Source organism: Electrona antarctica (assembly GCF_951216825.1).
Source record: "Electrona antarctica genome assembly, chromosome: 2".
In the NCBI taxonomy this organism is placed as follows: domain Eukaryota; kingdom Metazoa; phylum Chordata; class Actinopteri; order Myctophiformes; family Myctophidae; genus Electrona; species Electrona antarctica.
The window spans coordinates 21519625-21540484 of NC_136807.1; the positions used below are offsets into that span (position 1 = coordinate 21519625).

At 43.7% G+C, this 20860-nt stretch overlaps 1 protein-coding gene across 1 annotated transcript in view; it reads left to right on the forward strand.

Annotated features, from left to right (window-relative positions):
• The window catches only part of spryd3 (SPRY domain containing 3), a 65543-nt gene that overhangs the window by 42207 nt on the left and 2476 nt on the right, over window positions 1–20860 (forward strand). The window contains exons 8-10 of the mRNA XM_079529623.1: window positions 4017–4074; window positions 16602–16721; window positions 19467–19606. Coding sequence (XP_079385749.1) covers window positions 4017–4074; window positions 16602–16721; window positions 19467–19606 — 318 coding nt within the window. The remainder of the gene's footprint in view (window positions 1–4016; window positions 4075–16601; window positions 16722–19466; window positions 19607–20860) is intronic.

Sequence of the window (20860 nt, forward strand, 5' to 3'; positions counted from 1 at the left end):
CCATACAGGCATACACACAAATGCCACAACCTGATAACTGCATTAGATGCCGACATACAGTGCAGCCATACCCAAACCCCTATAGCTGAGACTGTGTGGGCACAAGTTTGCACGTAAACGCGCGTACACACACACACACACACACACACACACACACACACACACACACACACACACACAGACACACTTTCTCTCCCTCATGCTCCTTACCCATAGCCACTCCTGTACACTACACATGTGGTAATCCCTGGTTTTTGTGTTATTTTTAGATGGCTCTATGATGACCAGGAAGATAGCGGTAGTGAATGATGCGTATCTGCTTCTAGGGGGGCATGGGCACCTCTCCTCTCCTCACTGCCACCATTCCATTCTCCTCTAGTACTGGTTGTTTACTCTACCACAGGGTGGAAATGCAGGCTCCTGCGATAACAGCGATATAGCAGCTGGGGATCTGATATTGCAGGCCCTCACTCTGCTCTGCTGTGGACTCATAACGCTACTGTTTGTTGTTCTTGGAAGCAGCGTGCATTTTTACTAATGGCTTCTACAGCCCAGCAGGGATAGTAACCGAGAGTTCAAAAGTTCATGTTAAATTTGACCAGACCAAATGTTAAACATTATGTACTGACTCAAAGTCGAGGTTTGTCCTATGCTATGGATGAATGAATGAATGAATGATTTTATTTATTTAAGTGTCATGCCACCTTGTGGCCCATCCCTCATGGGATTATATGACACCTTTTCACACAAGTTACAATAAACAGTTATACACTTAGTTCTTCTTCAAAACAAAACATAAAACAATGCACCGTAACTAGCATACATATCCCTTAATGGCTGTACATGGCCTTTTTCCTCAGGTCCCAGGCTTTCTCTAGATAATTTGCCAATTTAAATAAGTCTTTCTCAAACAAACGGTTAATAAGTTGTGCATCATTCATATCCATCATATTAACATAGTTTATATTATTAAACAACGCTTCTCTAACCGCACCAAAAAAAGGACGATACAACACAAAATTATACTCATTCTCTATTTCATTGAGATCACACATTTGGCAGATTCGATCTTCTTCATCTAGCCCAACATAATGACCTGTTTCAATATAAAGGGGAACTATACAAACCTGACTCCGCCAGATGGGGCAGCAGATCTGGGAACTCTCAGGCAGACTTGATGCTCCGGCCACCAAACGGCCTGGCCAATCAGCGGCAGCTAGAGGCGGGATCAAGGCAGCGCTGTATGCATTGATCCCGCCTCTAGCTGCCGCTGATTGGCCAGGCTATCCCGGATGTAGCTGAGGGATGGGTCCGATTAATCAATAATCGTTGATGGGACCCGAAATCGATTATTAAAATTAATAATCGATAATCATTTTCTTTTTTTCCTCTTTTTTTTAATGAAAATCTTTTGGATAATGTCATCCAAACAGGACAGGGCTATAGGCCTACCAAAGTGTGCCTGGGATGTGTCTGTGTAGCTGCATGACTGAGAGACTGGAGATTGATGTCAATCAAGATACAGGTTTGGAGGATTTAGCAGGTGTTTGGAATTTACCTATTCAGGCGTAGGCTGGGGTTGCTATGATGATCAATTGGCTCAACACTGGTCCAGGGACCACCAGTGGTCCTTGAGGGGGTTCCAGGTGGTCCTCATCCAAAAGATGGAGTTAGTAACCAAATGGACCCTTATCAACAATTATTGTTAATCATCTACATCAGGGGTTCCCAAACTTTTTTGACTTAGGTATGCCTTGGGGGGAAGATTTTATTTGTAGGGTTCATTAAAAATAATCTTTAAAAAAAACGTTTACACATTTACACATGTGAAGTAGCTTGATGTAGCCAAAACACTCCCGAGGCGATCGACAACAACGGGAGGTATGATTAATTCTAACGCGACTAGCGACGGGACCGTGGTGGGCCGTCTAAAACATAATCTTTTGTGGAAAACTACAGCATAGAACTGCACATACTGAAAAATGGCGGAACCCTTACGAAAACAATAAGGGGTCTTCTCTCTTTCTCTCTCTCTTTCCTCTCTCTCTCTCTCTGCTCCCCTCTCTCCCCCTTCTCTCTCCCCCCCTCTATCTGCCAAAATGATATACAGCAAAATTATATACAGCGCGCAATACGTGCGGACGATTCCGCCCTCAAATTTTGAGAACACAATTACCTAAATTATTAGTTATAGATTATACAAAGAATAAGGAAAAAGGGGGATAGAAAGAAGTAAAAGTAAGATATTTGAGCATACAAAAATGCATACCCTAGCCCTACACGTACTTTATAGAGAACATTGTTCTATTCAGAAAAGAGCCAGGCAAGTACTATTAAATAATCGTCTGTCACAAAATAAAGGTACTGAAAATAGTAACGCTTTAGAACTGGCATCAGTGGTGATGAATCGTGTCATATGTTCTGTATATATTATATTTAAACAATTCCAGCAGGACCCAGCCCGGCATGTCAAGAGATATTGTAGGCTGTCTTAGCCATGTCTTTTCTTTGTATGACTGACTGCTCAGATTAAGGGCTTGAATGCCGCTTTAGTTTTTCATACACTGAAGCCATGTTTGGATAAAGGCTAAGTGTGTGCGCTATGTACTGTGTAGACTTGTTGAACTGAGGATGATGGACACCGAAATGACTGAGACGACGGCACTGAAAACAGGCTTTATCATGGTATCATCCATATTTCAGATGCAAGTCTGTGGCTCACGCAGAGCATTATAAATCATCCCCTTAGTTGTTTTATCCATTCTTAATATTGTCTTGTTAAAGTATATGGCACTAAATCACTGATTAAATGAGCCTCCTGTGAATCATTGATCCATGAGTCCCAGAGTGGGGAGGGGAGGAGATGTGGGACCCCCCCCCCCCCCCCCCCCCCCTCAAGAAAGTCATCTGTTCCTCCGCCGGAGATCCAGCCTGCATGCTGGCCAGTCAACTGAATCCTCGGGCTTGTGGTTGACATGAGGGGAAAGAGGAGCAGACTTGGCGGATCAACGGTTTGGAGGCTTGGAGCGGTAGCTGCATTCCTCCCCGTCTCTCTGTCTTCCTCTGCCGGTATCCCGGTCTGTGTCTCTCTCTCTCTCGCTCTTTTTCTTTTCACCCCCTATCCGTCTCCATTTCCTGTACCTCTGTCCCCAATGGGGTTGTCAGACAGGATTGCGGCTGTTTCCCCAATGTCCTGGATGCTGTGGAGCCCCTCTCCTTCTGTCTGTCTCCTAACCTCCATCTTCTGTCTGTTTTGGAACATCCCTCTCAATAGTTCTATTTTAGGAGAGAAGGCCAGCAAATGTTTTACCATTACCATCACTCTGTATGGAAAAACATAGTCAACCTTTTTTTTTGCTGTCTATCAACATTTGTCTTTACAGTGACTCACTGCAGAACCTGTGTTTTTGGGGCATTGTTGGTATGATTGGGTGTCTTTGATTGTGAATTGACAACTTATTACTTATTTTTGTGTTGTACAATCAACATTTGGTCGTTAAGCCAATTCCACACCATGTAGAATTGTGTTATGAGATCAATTGTGAGATAAATTGAGATGAAAGGAGAGCTGAGTGGCATGGCTCTTCACTACTTCCTACTCATCCTATTTGGTAGTGTGTGTTTGGGCTAATGGAGGTGCAGTGGAGAGGGCCGATAAACATATCTAGTAATTACCTCTGAGTCACTCTCTGATCTTATCCAAAATGTTGGCCCACTGATTATTTCTGTTGGCATGGTGAAAGGTAGACCAACAGAAAGACAGACAGTTAAGACACATTGTTAAGTACTGGGAACGAGCAGGAACACGCGCACACATGTGCGTGCGTGTGTGCGCGCACGCACACACACACACACACACACACACACACACACACACACTCTAAAACTGAAACATTGAAAGGGTGACTCTTATGTGCTTCAGTGTAAGTACTGTACAAGTACACAGCTGAATATGTATTTCTTTTGTTGTTTGCAACTGTGACATGATCAAATATTATATTGTATTTCTTGTTCAGGACTACCCCAAGAACAGGCACCCCGGCTGGAGCCGAGGATCAGTGGCTTACCATGCAGGTGAGGTCTCCGTCTCTCTCTCTCTGTGTCTGTCTGTCTCTCTCTCTCTCTCTCTCTCTGTGTCTCTCTCTGTCTTTGTCTGTCTGTCTGTCTGTCTCTCTCTCTCTCTCTCTCTCTCTCTCTCTCTCTCTCTCTGTCTCTCAGAGTCATACTTCATTGACCAGGGTCCTCCGGGTGTCTGTACTACTTGGCCCACTCTTTTGTCCCCTCTACACCAAATTTCAGCCAAATGATCTGCCGAAAATCAGTTCAGTGAATGTTTGCCCAGTATAGCGACACTAGCGTTCATATAGTTAATTTCTGTCATCTCTGCATCTCTCTTCCTCTTCTCGTATTATGTGAAATCCCTCCTGACACAGTTTAGTCATATTTCGATCAGATAACTTCCTGTGAATACTCCTATCTGCTGTTTTTAGAAATCCAACATCTCAGGGCACCATCTCATCTGGATGTTGAGGTGCCCAGCACAGACGGGGGATAAAGCAGACAACGGTAGAGTTTGAACTATCTCAATCTCAATCGCTCTCTGTGGGAGCAACACGGAGCCCCCCTCCCCCAACAAAACACGCGTTAAAGCTATGCCTCCTATGCACAGACCTGGTTGTTTATGACAACAGCCCCTATCGCTAAAGGCATCTGCCCAAGCCTCCCTCACGGCTGCTCTCCTAGACTTCAGCACCCCACCGCTATCAGTGCTACGAGATAACCTGTCACATGCAGCTGCTGTGACAGGGAGGTAGCAGGAGGCACTAGCTTGGTGGTTGTTATCATTGTGAACAGGCCACACTAGTTTTTGTCTGCCAATCTGCTGTGCTACTGTCACTATCAGGATCTGAGTGAGCGAGCTGACTGTTATCTGCTATTCCCTGCTTATAAGGGATCACATTGTTGAGGTCTGCACAAGGGGATTTGCCTTAAAATGATACACACACACACACACACACACACACACACACACACACACACACACCAACCACACAATGTAATATTCATGAAACTGTCAGTGCAGTATCATTTGAGAAAAAGTATAGAATTGTATTTTTAGGCAAAGTTCTATATGCTTCCATTTGGTTGACCTTCTAATCAACTATCATAAGACTTTCTCATACCCGTTGTGCATTCCGCTCATGTTTGGAGTTAATGTTTATACTCTTAAATTCCTGTACTTCCCCCAACGAGGGTATATTTCATACTGGGATACATTAATACTAATACCACTTGATGCCGTGTGTCCCACTTGGGCTGTGGATGATGCATCTGTGCTGAGTGACGGACGAGGCCAGTCATTCAGGCAGTCTCACCGTGCCAGTCCCAAAGGTCTAGCGCTGCGGTCTGCCTGGTTTGGCTGCTGTGTGCTGGATGCCACAGAAATGTGCACGCCCCAGCACAGCTCCCATTAATCTTATTTGTTAGAGACTAAAATGATGTATGTGGTTTTCCACGCTGTGCGTATGGGGTTTTTGCCTTCCCATGCTTGGGTTGAGGCGCCGGCTCTGGTCCAGCTACTTAAGATCAGCAGGGCCGGGGCCTCTTCTTCGCTGGTCGCAGCGCCTCTTCGCCAGTGTTGGTTGTAACGAATGACCTAAGTAATGCAATAGGTAATAATATTACTTTCACAAGTAACAATGTACTATAACACATTACTTTTACAAACTGGGTAATGTTATTACAGTTTATCTGTCAAGTAATGCATTACTTTCAGAAACATATATATATATGGTGTGTATATATATATATAATTATATATTTATTTTTGAATCCCCCTCCATGTATAAATACTCTGCTATGCTTAATATGATGTTTAACATGGTATCCTACTAGAAGTTTGGGCCGCTACACGGCCCCCACACCTACGTGCCACCGCCGATCTGACTGATCAGATCGGCACTGCATTCATAGGGGTGGGCAATATGGCAAAAATATCGGCCGCGTTCACTGAGCGCACTGTGCAATGCAAACTAATAGGCGAGTACCTTTACAGGTAACTCTGAAAGTGTACAAATGGAACCTCTTTTGTTATGGGGTCCTTGAAATTAAAAGTTTTGAGAACCACTGATTTAAAGTATGCCTCTTGACTTCTGTATGAATATTCAGCTTTGTAACTAAATAAAATAATATCTCTTAAATATTTGGCTTATCTTGAAAAAGAGAGATTACTCATTCTTCAAACCACCATATGGTTTACTTTGCCAGGTTGTGCAACATATTTGGTCAATTTAATTCGCAGAAGAGCTCACCTCGCACAGCTGTCTTGGGCTTTGCAGTGTTTATATGAGCTTGCAGGTGTAAAGAACCTTGATTTGTGGTGGACACATAAGTGCCAGCTTTGCAGACAATACAATATGCTTCCCATTGGTCACGACACGAAAATGGTGGAATTATGGCATTTTCATTCATTCACGGAGAGCTCAGGCTCAGTGCACAGGCCCCCAAAAGATGTGGTCACCCTATTGAAAATACGTTGGTTTTGTCATGGGCCTGGAGACAGTATGGTGTTAATGTTACACATGTGTTAAGTCGTCCGTACAGTGATCAGGCATCAGTCAGAACAATAAAGCATAAAGCACATAAAGAGAAAAGAAACAAAACGATCAATAAACCACATCATGAAATACAACATATAACTCAAATATTGACAAATAACTTAAACCATTGATGCAGAAACAACAAAACGAACCTTAAACTTGTGACACGCTGTCTTCAAACATTCCGTCTGCCTGTAGCACAGACAGAAGCATATCATGCTTGTGTGAGCCTTGTCAAAGATACCCATATAAGGGCAGGGCACCGGAAATGACTTCTGGAAACCAGAACAAATATATATTTTACCCAAATAAGTAAATGTCAAACAAAAATAATGACATGACGGCAGTCACACTCCCACCAAATCACCATCTTTGGGATTTTCCCTCTTTAAATACACATCGAAGCAGGATTGACATAGACCTTGTTCCTCTTGAAGCAGTGCAACCTTTTAGCATACGACAGTCAAGCAGTGTACAAAAATACCCCTGACACTTATTCTGCCTAAGTGTTAATAAATTCATAATGCCAACATTCTGGCTCACAACAATTAGACCTTTGCTTTAACCTTTACAAGACTTGTGTAACCATTTTCCTTTCTGTAAATATAGTGCACAAACATGCGAGTCAACTTTGGCCAGACATTTGCAGTCAAATGATAACTGTAACATGATACTTGATTAGTCATCTTAAAATATTAATGTACATTTTATCCAACGTTCACTTTTCATTGTACAGCATCATGTAACTTGTGGTACGATGGTTCTGAGGTGGCTTTAGTTTGTGCTGGTTCCTGGTTGTGCTTCTGGCCCTTTAGATTCCCTTGTGGCTTAAATTAGTTAGCATAGCACCACAGTCTTTGTTCCATTTGGAACGCTTAAAGTGTCGTGTGCAATGTTACCTCTCGTAGGCGACAAACAAACGTGTCCTTTATCAGCAAGCATGGTTTCTTTCTTAGTTCAATGGGTCCCTGCGGTGGTTCACCAAGCAGGCAGCAGCTGGAGTGTAAACACTGAACGCGGCGCGAGTCGCAGTGGTCCGGCCGGGCCCGCTGCTTCGCTGTGCCGGATCGGTATGCTGTCGTCTGGTGGTTGACTGGACGACCCGGGACTGCCGTCGGTCATGTACGGCTGAGTTTGGCTCAACGCAGGTGGAGTTCAGCGCTGAGTTTTGACTGTCACTCCCAGTGATGTCTTAAAAACGAGTCAGTTCTGTAGTACTGGTGCTGCAGGCTTTATTTATTGCCTTCTTTCAATAAGCCACAACAACAACGTTAAAACTGTAAACACAATGAACAGTGATCAGGCATCAGTCAGAACAATAAAGCATAAAACACATAAAGATAATGAAATAAAATGCACATAAACAAGTATTCACCTCACTGGCTACTAAGGCTGTACCCTAGCCCTTTTTTTAGGACTCGAACTTCGGCAGGAATTTTCGAGTGAACATCCGGACCATTTGTTTCTAATTCATTTTAAAAATAACCTTTGAGATATCCGTCTCGATCAGAGCGCAGCGCGTCTCCCCCGCTCTCTCGTCTCTCCCAACACACACACACACACACACACACACACACACACACACACAGCGTCAAGTAGCTCCGCGAAAACAGCTGATCTGCAAGCTCATGTGAGCTTGCTGGCAGGCAGCTCGTTAGCTGTCACTCGTTAATTTGTTCCACCTGTATTCTCAGAAGCGCATTGAAGTGGGCACAGTCACCGTGACCGTTTTGCTTAACAATGATCAGAGTTCACTGCTTTTTGCCAATAGGCTATGGCGCTATAACCTGACTCCTCCAGATGGGACAGCAGAGAGTACACTGGGTTCCCCCCTCCTGCTCCCATCTGGGAACTCTCAGGCAGACTCGATGACAAAAGACAAAACGGCCTGGCCAATCAGCGGCAGCTAGAGGCGGGATCAAGGCAGCACTGTGTATGCCTTGATCCCGCCTCTAGCTGCCGCTGATTGGCCAGGGCCGTTTTGTGGCCGGAGCATCGAGTCTGCCTGAAAGTTCCCAGATGGGAGCAGGAGGGGGGAACCCAGTGTACTCTCTGCTGCCCCATCTGGCGGAGTCAGGTTAATGGCGCTATGTGATGCTAGAGAGCATATTATGCTAATATATCATGGCTGTGTGTGTGAGAGAGACGCGTCAGACATTCCATTCAATGGAACTCTTTTGTTCTCACAGAACAAGGTGAGAAAGGTCAATCACCTCAGCTGCAGGCCAATCACCAAATTAATGTGCACGGGAGATTTTGGAGAGGGACAGAACAAGGAGATATTTCTTTAAAAAATCATAACTTCTGACAGGAATGCACTAGAAACTTACTTTTTTTTACATGCTCATATCGCATTCTCGCCGAGATATATTTTCGAGTTAATAAAAAAGGAAAAAAATAATAATATTTTTTATTAAAAAAAAAGAAAAAAAAAAAAAAAACGAATGGTTCAAGCCCATTAATTAAGATTCGAGTGCCAACCCTAACGAGCGGACATTCGAACCTTGAATGTTTGGGGACAGCCTTACTGGCTACACGTAGGATCAAAGGGAATGAAGTGGTTTTGGAACCCATATGAACACAAACAACCATGCAAACTGAAAAGAAACAAAATGATCAATAAACCTCATCATGAAATACAACATATAACTCAAATATTGACAAATAACTTAAACCATTGATGCAGAAACAACAAAACGAACCTTAAACTTGTGACACGCTGTCTTCAAACATCCGTCTGCCTGTAGCACAGACGGAAGCATATCATGCTTGTGTGAGCCTTGTCAAAGATACCCATATAAGGGCAGGGCACCGGAAATTACGTAACCAACTTCCGGAAACCAGAACAAATATATATTTTACCCAAATAAGTAAATATCAAACAAAAATAATGACGGCAATCACAGAACATATCAAAGTACACTGTCTAAAGGCGACCGGCATGATCGATTTTTGGACATGAAATGTGTATATGAAATTGACACGTGGTCTGCTATATCAATAGACAAATAGTAGAAATATAAAATAAAAATCACACCCGTGTGAACTGAGTGGTGCAACTAACTGTTGAGGAATAACTATAAAGATTGATTATATAGAGATTGATTCACTCTGACGTTCCTGTGGGTCTCGAAGTTCTGAGGACCCCCCGGGGACCCTCAAACGGAGTTGCACCACTCACTTCACACGGGTGTGCTTTTTAATCACAGGCATCGCACCACATCCACCACCTCTGCTCAAAGCAAAGTGTTTAGACTCAGATTTTTAGGAAGTTCAGAGAAGCAAGTTCTGCACATACTGTATAACAAACGGTATGTTCAAATCATGCCTCCAAGAAGAGTTAACTGTAGAAAAAGGGGGAATGGAGGGGGACATTATGCTAAGCTAACACATTAATGCTCACCATTCACTATTTAGACTTTTATTGGATTTTCTTTTAAATATATATACTGCACCAATAGAGGATGCTGACATTGAAATTTAGTCTGCTAAACACTATTGTGTCATTCTTCTCTATTCTGATTAGCCTGCACTATTCTATTTAATATTATGACTAGTCTTAATGACTAGGCTTAATTTGAGTAATGTTTGTGAAAGTGAAGAAATATATAATGTATTATTTATTGATTATTAATCATGTATGGTAAATTCAGGACTGTGCACAGAAAGTAGTTGTGGAATATAACTTACTTTTAATTCAAAGTTATGTATATATATTTTTTACTTTCCCCAACACGGCTCCTCGCAACTCCTCCACGCAGCCTTGATTTTTCATGGAGCAGCTCGAGAACCTCAGAAATTGCACGCATACACTCCTTGGCAGACTGTGAATACAAAACGTATACACCCAAACATTATATATGGCAAGGCACGTAACCACAGCAGGATCTGTTAAAGGAGGAACGCTTTAACTTTATTACCTTACTTTCCAATGCTTGGCATGAGCCAAGAATGCAGCGAAAAGGTGTTTCTATGCAGTTTGTTAGCTGTGTTGTTGACTTTTATGGGTTTTAGCTCTGTATCCATAAGTCTAAAGGTCTGCCAAACTATCCCTTGTATGGAATTTATATACTTATGTTGACCAAATCTTGCAGGACCCTTTTTGTCATATACCATGCTAAATGCATGACACTACTCCTGTTGTAATGTGTATTTTTTTGTCCAGGTATAGCTCTATCATACTGGCTTTTAAAAATAAAGGGTTGGTGCTGCTGTCATAGCGTATCATAGCCAACAGGTTGACTACAGTCAGTGTGAATTTGCCATTGCAGTATGTATTATAATTTCTACTCAAAAATGTGCATGTCCTTATTGATTATTGGGCTTTATTATTATTATTATTAAATATTATTGACTTCTAAGGCTATCATTTGACTCACAATATTATTCCAGATACATACACAAATGTCCGCCAAGCATATCCGTGTTCTCTTATAGCTTCTGTAGTTTGAGCTTTGTGGCCTCTGCTTTTGTGCTTCCGCTGTTCCTCGCTTTACCTCTGGCTCTGGCCTGTTTATATTGGGAGCTGGCCCAGTGAGGACCTCTAGTCCCGTGTGGTGGTGCTGTGGGTTGTGTTTCTACAGGTCAATGGGCCGTGGGCCTTGTCAGGAGCATCCAGGCAGTGAGGGTGGTGCTGTGGGTTGTGTTTCTACAGGTCAATGGGCCGTGGGCCTTGTCAGGAGCATCCAGACAGTGAGGGTGGTGCTGTGGGTTGTTTTTCTACAGGTCAATGGGCTGTGGGCCTTGTCAGGAGCATCCATGCAGTGAGGGTGGTGCGGTGGGTTGTGTTTCTACAGGTCAATGGGCCGTGGGCCTTGTCAGGAGCATCCAGGCAGTGAGGGTGGTGCTGTGGGTTGTGTTTCTACAGGTCAATGGGCCGTGGGCCTTGTCAGGAGCAACCAGCCATCCAGGCAGTGAGGATGGTGCTGTGGGTTGTGTTTCTACAGGTCAATGGGCCGTGGGCCTTGTCAGGAGCATCCAGGCAGTGAGAGTGGTGCTGTGGGTTGTGTTTCTACAGGTCAATGGGCCGGTGGGCCTTGTCAGGAGCATCCAGGCAGTGCGGGTGGTGCTGTGGGTTGTGTTTCTACAGGTCAATGGGCCGTGGGCCTTGTCAGGAGCATCCAGGCAGTGAGAGTGGTGCTGTGGGTTGTGTTTCTACAGGTCAATGGGCCGTGGGCCTTGTCAGGAGCATCCAGGCAGTGAGGGTGGTGCTGTGGGTTGTGTTTCTTCAGGTCAATGGGTTGTGGGCCTTGTCAGGAGCATCCAGGCAGTGAGGGTGGTGCTGTGGGTTGTGTTTCTACAGGTCAATGGGTTGTGGGCCTTGTCAGGAGCAACCAGCCATCCAGGCAGTGATTGCTCCTCAGCAAGCCTCATTAACTCTATCAACTTCCTGGCAAAGGTCCCTTTTAGAATGCCCCCCATCAATGACTCACACATTGTGACTCAACACCCTTATCAGGGCTGGTGCACTGCCACCATCATGACTACCACACAATCTAACTTTGTTGCTCAATTTAGCATGTACAGTATGTACAGTGGTTTCACCTGATCCTAATTGAATCACTGTCAAAGCAATGTCTCAGTGACTAACTATTGTGGCAGCATACTGTACATGGTAAGATCCAGAGTCTTAATTTAACTCTTGAATTACAAAATGGACCTGTACAATGCCTTTATTTTTTATGGAGGGAAAGACAGTAGGCTGACAGGAAATGGGGAGAGAGATGGGGGGGGGGGGGGGGGGGGACATGCAGTAAAGGCCGTCGGGATCGGGAGTCGATCCCGTGGCACACTGCCAGCTGGATTACCAGCCAAGGTGCCTGGACCGTTGAGCTACGGCCCAGGCCAAGATTTTACTTTATTTGAGCTTGTAGAACATCTATTTTTGTCATATGGCAGTGTCAGGCTAATGGTTATAACAACAATGTGGTACAGGTACTGTATATTACTTCATATTCATTGCAGAGCCAACAATGCATGTGGCTAAAGGTGGCCTTACAATAGCCTTTTTTTTTTTCAATCTGAAATCTGATAGCACCACACACTACAGGATAATCGGAGCGGGGCAGAGCAAATATCAAACATTCTTGATGTTGATTGGGCCGATCGCGCTTTGAGTGGTCGGGGGCCCCTCGAGCGTCAAAAATGCCCGATTATCGGCTAATGTAAGGCCACCTTTACTCATGCCATCAGATGAACAAAGTCAAGTCAATGGTATATTGAAACCTTTACTTCACAAAATTGTTACTTTAACCAACAACCACAACAAAATACTATTACTTCACTACTATCATAATGCAATTGCAAGCAAGACCAAATTTACTACCTTGTGGCCTAGTTAAACCGCAACATAAGCAAGCTTGACTACTCAATTGTCTGGCAGGTCTAACCAAAGATTATAGAAACTTATTTTTGATTATGTGGTTCATGTATTTTACAGCTAGGGCCTCCCAGCCATATGGGCCAAAAATGGCCATTATTAACTCGGCTCAAATCTTTGATTGCAGTTTAAATCATATGGCAGCCGCATGTGGATTCTATAGTAAAGTGTTAAGAACATGTGCAACCTCTGTGTGGTATTCTGGAATAATATATTTTTTTATATTTCATGTTTTAGGAGTCTGTGAAGTCAATGTTCCCTGGGCAGGGAAGCACAGTCTTTTCCAGACAAACTCTCATGTTACGAAGGCCGGTGCCTTTTTCCCATTCCCTGTTTTACTCCATCCCCAGCCAGGTTTCTGTAACAGCTCAGGAGCCAGAGGGCCTGCCCTCTCCACTCCCCAGCCGGTGTTTCCAGCCCTGGCCCCAGCTCCAGTTCTAGCCCTATTGTAGCCCCTAGGATTAGCTTTACATCAAACCCCTAGCAAAGTAGTTAACATCATCTTCAACACCAGCTCTAGACATGCATACAGTAAAATGTTGTTTGTGCTAAATTAATAAAATGTTACATTTAAACTCCAAATGTTACTGTTCCATGCCCACAGAGCAAACATTTTATCCCCATAATGATTTTTTTTAAGTCTAGTTCAACCACCTGGCTCCAACTTTAAAGGGGTATTTCACTTTAACACTTCTGGGGTCATTGTTTACGTTGTTTGATTCAATGTTTGGATATTTCATATTTATTTTGTCAGACACCTTCCCTCCTATAAGCCCATCAAACCATGCTAGATTCATTGAAAAAACTGATATTGACCTTGACCACCTTGAGGGACCTTCATGAAGGGACTTTTTTTTCCTTTTTCAATTACTTTGTTGTACATACAACATTTATTCTATTCTATTTTATGCATTCTTTTCATAAAAAGAAAAAAGAAAGAGAATAGTAAGTCACCAGCACCTGTAATGTGTCTTTTCAATGAGGTTGAAGTTAAATGGGTTTGTATAGGCCTGTCTGATAAAGTAAATATTGAATGAGCAATGTAAAAATTGTCTGGAGTACATTAAACTAGATAAAGTGCCCCTCTGGGCACAGGTCTCCACCAGGGCAGGTCCATAGAATATATAAAAGGATAGAGACTGATCTGGCGCGAAGCTCCGCCCCCGCCCCCCCCCCCCCCCCCCCCCGCGCTATTCATGTCAGTGGAAGTTGCTCAGTGGCGTTTTGAAGCACCCGGAAGTGGAAGTTGCTCAGTGGCGTTTTGAAGCACCCGGAAGGACCGTCTACTTCCGCCTTTTTTCGATTTGGGCACCAAAATTTGGTGCCCAAAATGCGGAAGTGCAAACGCGCTCAACGTTAAAGCCCAGCTGCACAGGGTTTCCTCGTCATACTTCCACGGGTCCGCCTGCAGTCCCTCCTCTTACCGCTAGGGCCCAGTGCTTCAACGTTGGAAAGCCTCACTGGCCCCTTGGGCAGGTCAGGTTGTGGCCCCCTGGTGGCGCTATAATAGGCCAATGTGAAAAGGGTGCCATTTCTTCTTACGCCTTCGATGGCAATTGGATGATTTGAGGCATTTTGTTCCAAAAATGTGTTTTGCAAAAATCCACCTGTTGGTAGCGCTATAACAGGCCAATGTGAAAAGGGTGCCATTTCTTCTTACGCCTTCGATGGCAATTGGATGATTTGAGGCATTTTGTTCCAAAAATGTGTTTTGCAAAAATCCACCTGTTGGTAGCGCTATAACAGGCCAATGTGAAAAGGGTGGGATATACTCCTCAGCCTAGTAGGAAAATCTGTGAAAGATTTCACGTAAATTGCATGCTGCGTTCATGATTTCAGATGAAATTGATTTCATGATTTGTTCAAAACGGGCCAATCCTGCAAACTTTGAAAGCCAATGTTGGCCAATTAGGATGGAAATATCGGACAGATCCGGCTTGAACACATGAATATAGAGATAGTGTGTTTAACGATTTTCAGGGTTTTTGGACAGAATCTGGAGGATTAATAGCAAAAAATTAGTTTTTCAAAAGTCGGCCCCCTGGTAGCGCTATAACGGGCCGTTCTGGAAAATCTGGGGAAGAGGTTCATCGTTGGCATGTGTGTGAAAAATTTGGCATCGGCCGGGGTAACGGTGCCGGAGATTAGCTGGTAACAGACGGACGGACGGACACAAACACACACACACACACACACACACACACGGAAAGAGTGAAAAACATACTCTCTCCCCATGCCTTTGGCCTGGTGGAGACAAAAAACAGAGTAAACGTTAAAATGATGCCAGAAGTGTTTTATTGTGTATTCTCAAACTTATTTTTAGTGTTGAAACCCAAAGTATTGATTGATGAAGTGTCTTGTTTGATACAGTGCCAGCCAACCCTCAAAGGTACAGTCGGTGATTACATCACCTTAGGCTACATGGAGAGTAGCAAAAGCTGTTCATCATTTTTTCAGTTAATGGTGTAGAGACAGAATTGGATATAAACTGCAGAATGACACATCAATAACAAGGGGACGTCTAAACTCATGCCGCTCTAATCCACCCCTGACTTGACCTGCTGCTCTGCATTGCCTCCCTTTCCTGCAGCAGTCATTAACACACAAACACCTTCCCAATAATGCAAATTTTAATGTTTGTGGGTCCCAATTATTGTATATTTTCAAGCATGTGAAGTATTATTCTAAATTATTTTTATTGTACCGGTTACCTCCAATGCTAACACGTTAGACTCCAAAGCCCACCAGACTCGGCTATTTTTACCCTGCACCGCTCCTGTGCTGGTGTGGCTCCAGTGTTTGCCTAGTGTGTGGTGTTGTGACAGGGGCCCGCATGGGAGCAGTAATGATACAGTGTCTCCCTCCCCGTGCTCAGATAGAGATTGTTTAAACAGTATCCTGAGCCGGGGACGGGTCCCATGACAACTCCATAAATATTTACCAGCGGCAGCCACGCCGCTGCGCTCGAGGAGAGCTTGTCTGCAGGCTACCTCTGCAATGTTTTTCTTTTGCCTTTTTTCCTCCTCATTGTTGTCTCTCGCAACTCTACGGTATGTTGTTTTCGATGTGTTCCCACTGGATGATGATGTTGGGTTTTTGGAGGGGATGTCCTTGAGAGATGTAGGAACCGGAGGTGTTTGTAAAAGAATATATGAATAGTATTTTCACCTTTTGGTAATTGGGAGTGTGAGGTTGAATGATGTATTGTAGTGCATTCAGGTAAATAGTTTTCAAGATGGAAAAATGTGTCTATACTCACCATGTCATGTTCAGTTGCATTGGTAGTATTTTCTAAGCATAGAGAAATGCCCTCCATTGGTAACCAAAGTAGTGATTTTGCTAATTATGTCTGTGACCGTTTACTCGGACCAAGTTAGGCCACGTGTCCACTGGGCGTTTTTTCTCGGCTGAAAACACCATGACGCTTGCCTAAAAACGCTTCCAGACGCCAGAGTTCACAATATTTTAGCTTTCGGCAGGCAGGGAAAAGTGCTGCACATGCAAGCGCAAGGTAAATTGCCAACGCAACACCAAGCAGCTGAGTTTCCCAAAATGCAGCACTCCTGTTATAAGCAGGGGCTTAAAATCTATCTATCTCTGTCTGTCTTTTCTTTTTCTGACAGATGATGGGAAGATCTTTCACGGTAGTGGTGTTGGAGATGCTTTTGGTCCCCGGTGCTTCAAAGGTGACATCATGGGCTGCGGGATCATGTTCCCACGGGACTACATTCTGGATGGTGAAGGTGAGGCAAGAAGATTCATGAGTCATGACACTACTTTCTGGATGGTGACGTTGAGGACAGTTGGTTCAGTAGAGTAGCCAGTTGCACCACCTCACACCAAAGTTCAAACTTAGCTTAGTTAAACTTAACTTAGTTATAGCATGAATGGCCTTTATGTCAAGACTTACACATTATTAAAATGAAAGCTGTTGCACTACTCAAATTAGTTGTATCGTGTATAACGTATCTCTAAGTAACAACTAAATATTTACGCAAGCCTTTACGCTTCACTAACTCCTACTTACAATGGAAGACTGCTTTGATTCTATCATTGAATTCGTTGAATATAACAAATGACCTCACTCTCACTTCTATGCACATTGTGAGATCACGATATTTGTGATGATGTCATTGTTGACATTTATGCAAGACTCTGCTTCAAGAGAGATGGTATAGTGAAGAGAACAGCGGTAGACCTCCAGCACAACAGTGAACAGTGTGCTTCTCCCAAGCCCTTTGTGTGCCCCGCATTACTATGCAACTGGGTTGATGCATAATGTGATTGGTGATATCATATAAATCCACCATGTGTAGGGCATTGCACAGGGTTGTGATCGCACTGCAAGTGCATTGACAATTTTGTATACAAGCATAACCAGTATGATTGTGATACTGCTGCCTGTCCTGCACCTGATCTACGGTAGTGCAACAACATTTTGTAATTCACTAGTTACAAAACTAGTTGCTACTAAGCCTCTAGTTGGGACTTCACAACCCATTTGGAAACATCCTATGCTAGGGCATAAAGTCATTCCTAGATGATGATGAGCGACTAGGTAGTTTGTAACTAGTGAGTTACTAAGTTATGTTGCACCACCCCTATTTAATGCATAATGTAGCATTGGCTGTTTGTATACAGTAGTAATGTATAGTCGCATGAATGTGACTTAAGAATCATCTGATCCATTGATCTTTGTCTCCACCAGCTGAGGGCATGGAGAGAGTATGTTTAGCACTCTGTCCGTACGTCTGTGTACAGCTAATCTCCGACACCGTTAACCTGGTCGATGCCAAACTTTGCGCGCACACACTCCCTGGATGCCAACGACGAACATCTGCCCCAATCTTTCCAGAACGGCCTGTTATAGCGCCACCATAAGAGCCACCACTAATTGCACCGATGTGCGTGAAACGTTTCATGCACACTCCCTAGAAAACCTTTGACGTGCATTTTTCATGTTTGACTTTTATAGTGCCACCAGGAGGCCGACTTTTGTAAACACATTTTTTGATATTACTCCTCCAGATTCTGTCCAAAAATCCCGCGAATCGTTACACAGTATCTCTATAGTCAGACTCAAGACTGATCTGTCCGATATCTCATTATCCATCCCTAATTGGCTAATATTGGCTTTCAAAGTTTGCTGGATTGGCCCGTTTTGAACAAAAAGCCTCAAATCATGAACGCAGCGTGTAACTTACGTGAACTTTTTCACGCACATTAGGCTGGGGAATATATCCCACCCTTTTCACATTGGCCTGTTATAGCGCCACCAGGAGGCCACAATAACCTGACCTGGCCTGGTGGAGACCTGTGCCCCGAGGGGCACTTTATCTAGTTTGTATCTGTAATTACAGAAGTAAACTGAGAGATCCGTGTGCTATTAAAACACTTCACTTCTTCACGACTGAACCCAAACAATTCTTTTTAACGACACGTTTTGATGTGTCGTTTTGAAGTCTAAACACACACATACACGCGGGCATCATGCATAAGCATTTAGTACGGAAAGCCTCAGTACTTTGCTCCAGCTTTTAAAAGTTTAGTAATGTGTAGGTTAGGTATTAACTTAGAAGACATTTGTATAGTGTCTATAACTAGCTAGGCGTAAGTGTGAACTTGGTGCCGGGTGGATATTACCCGAGGACTCAGGAGACTATTTTCTGGATGGTGAAGGTAAAGGCAGGGAGTTCAGGAGACTACATTCTGCATAGTGAAGGTGAGGTCAGAGGGTTCAGGATCGGCAATTACATCGTCACTCATTTAGAGACTTATTGTTGGCTTCGCTTGCATGTCTGTGGGAGGTTTCACTCTTAAACCTGCTTAGAGTGGTTTAGCATCAGACAATTGTAGCAACATTCTCTCTTAACACTGTGATTTTGGTGTGTGTCTGTGTGGGGGGAAGGGGGGGGGGGGGGGGGTTTGGGGGTAAGGCTTTTTGATTCATTGATTGAAATATTTATTAACAGTTTGCAGAATTACAGTACATTTCAAGCACAAACTCAATACAAAGGCTGTTAACTGTGAGTGGATGACCCAATTAAGCATTACACTTGTTTCCAATAGGGTCCACCATGTTCAATTCATCAAAAACATTTAGAGACGTACAAATAGACACTTCTATATAGACAAAGAACAGAACAGGAATTCAGGCTATATCTGAATCAGGGTCTCACACATGTTGTATTCGTAAAAAATATATATTTAGCTTTACCAGTTATTTTAGAGTCGTAGAGCTCTTCACTGCTACCGAACAAAGGCAATGCCTAAGCAAGGAAATATTCTGGGGTATCACACATGTGTTGTTCACAGGTGAGCGTACCACTCTCAAAACTTCATAGGGGGAACTGAGAAACCAGTTGAAGGAATTAACCAGTTCTTTGTCGTGAAAGAACTGGTTCATCTCACTTTTGGAACGTTAAGTACTTCCACTCGCATGAATGTGCATGTCTTCAAACAAACCCTCTCCTCCGCGCTGTCCTCAGCCGACTTGGATGACTGGGAGCAGCTTAACGTCCAGCCCAGGCGGGGCAGCATCCAGAACATTCTGTACCTGAACGACCAAGAAGAAGAGGAGGAGGACAGTGACGAGCTGGAACGTGGACCAGAGGGCAGGAAGGTCACGGTGAGGTCATGCCTAATAAGAGAATTGGCCTTATTGTGCCTTTTTGTCAGGTGAAACCTGACTTATGTCTCACTCAAATTTAATGACGACTTTGGCTCCTAGTCGGCACCTAGTCCTGATTGGTTGCCTCGTCTCTAAGCAACGGCATGCCTCTCTAGCCTATAGGACTAGTCCTGATTGACAGTAGCAAAGCCACAACAAAACACCAGTCATTGAACCAAGAACGGAACATCGCAAACAACGGTTGTGACACACAAACACACGTTACTAAAATAATAATACTAATATTGGGGGGGGGGTCGACACAGCAGAGACAAGAACACAACGGAGACAGCGCTTCTTTCACCTGACAAATATCACTATGTGATCATTTCTTGTTTTTTAAGTATTAATTTCACACAAGCGTATACTATGTTATCAATGAGATGTAAATAGGAAGATACAAAGATTACTTGTTCCATTCATACCAGAGGTAAAATATCTCACAGGCTCGGTGGTTATGCCGTTAGTCCAGTGTTTTAGTTTTAGTTTTCCTCCAACGTAGGCGGAAGGGTCCAGGATGCAGCTCAGAGAAGCAAAGGGTAGAGAGTAGGATTGCGGCAATAAATTCCCTAATACTTTCATCATGTCACAAACTATTGCATACTTTCATAGGATACGTAGCATGGTAAGGTTTGTACCCTGTGACCTTTGTATCACACAACGCGCAGTCTATTGAACCCACCCAACGCTCTCTGGTCTTCTAATGTGTCCCTTTAACACTCCAATCATCTCACCGCCCTGTGTCCTTGCTTTTGTTTGTTTACCATTGTTGTTGTTGCTTTAATTACAGTGGTTGCCAGTGAAGTCGAGCACTATTTTCCCCCTAGCCACACGTCTCCCTCTCGACATGGCGACTGGCCTGTTGAAGTTTTGCAGAGCGAGTGCTATTATATATGTGCCACGGAAACCCAAGAGGTTGAGAATAGAAGGGGCCAGGTCATAATCCAGGGATTTGTCAATGTTTATTCAGCAGGACACATTACCCCAAAAGCTTTGTTCCTTGACATTACAGAGGGTGTGTGTGTGTGTGCGTGCGTGCGTGCGTGCCGATAAGGCTGTATCAATGTAGAGCTACAGCGTACAGCCTCCAATATTGCTCAAACGAAGGAGCTGTTGCAGTTCTGCTCAGCCTTCATCCGAGGCCTAAAATTGAATAGATGTTAAGCCTTTCTTTTTCGAGTGGGAGGCGCTCTACTAAATGTTTGACAGACT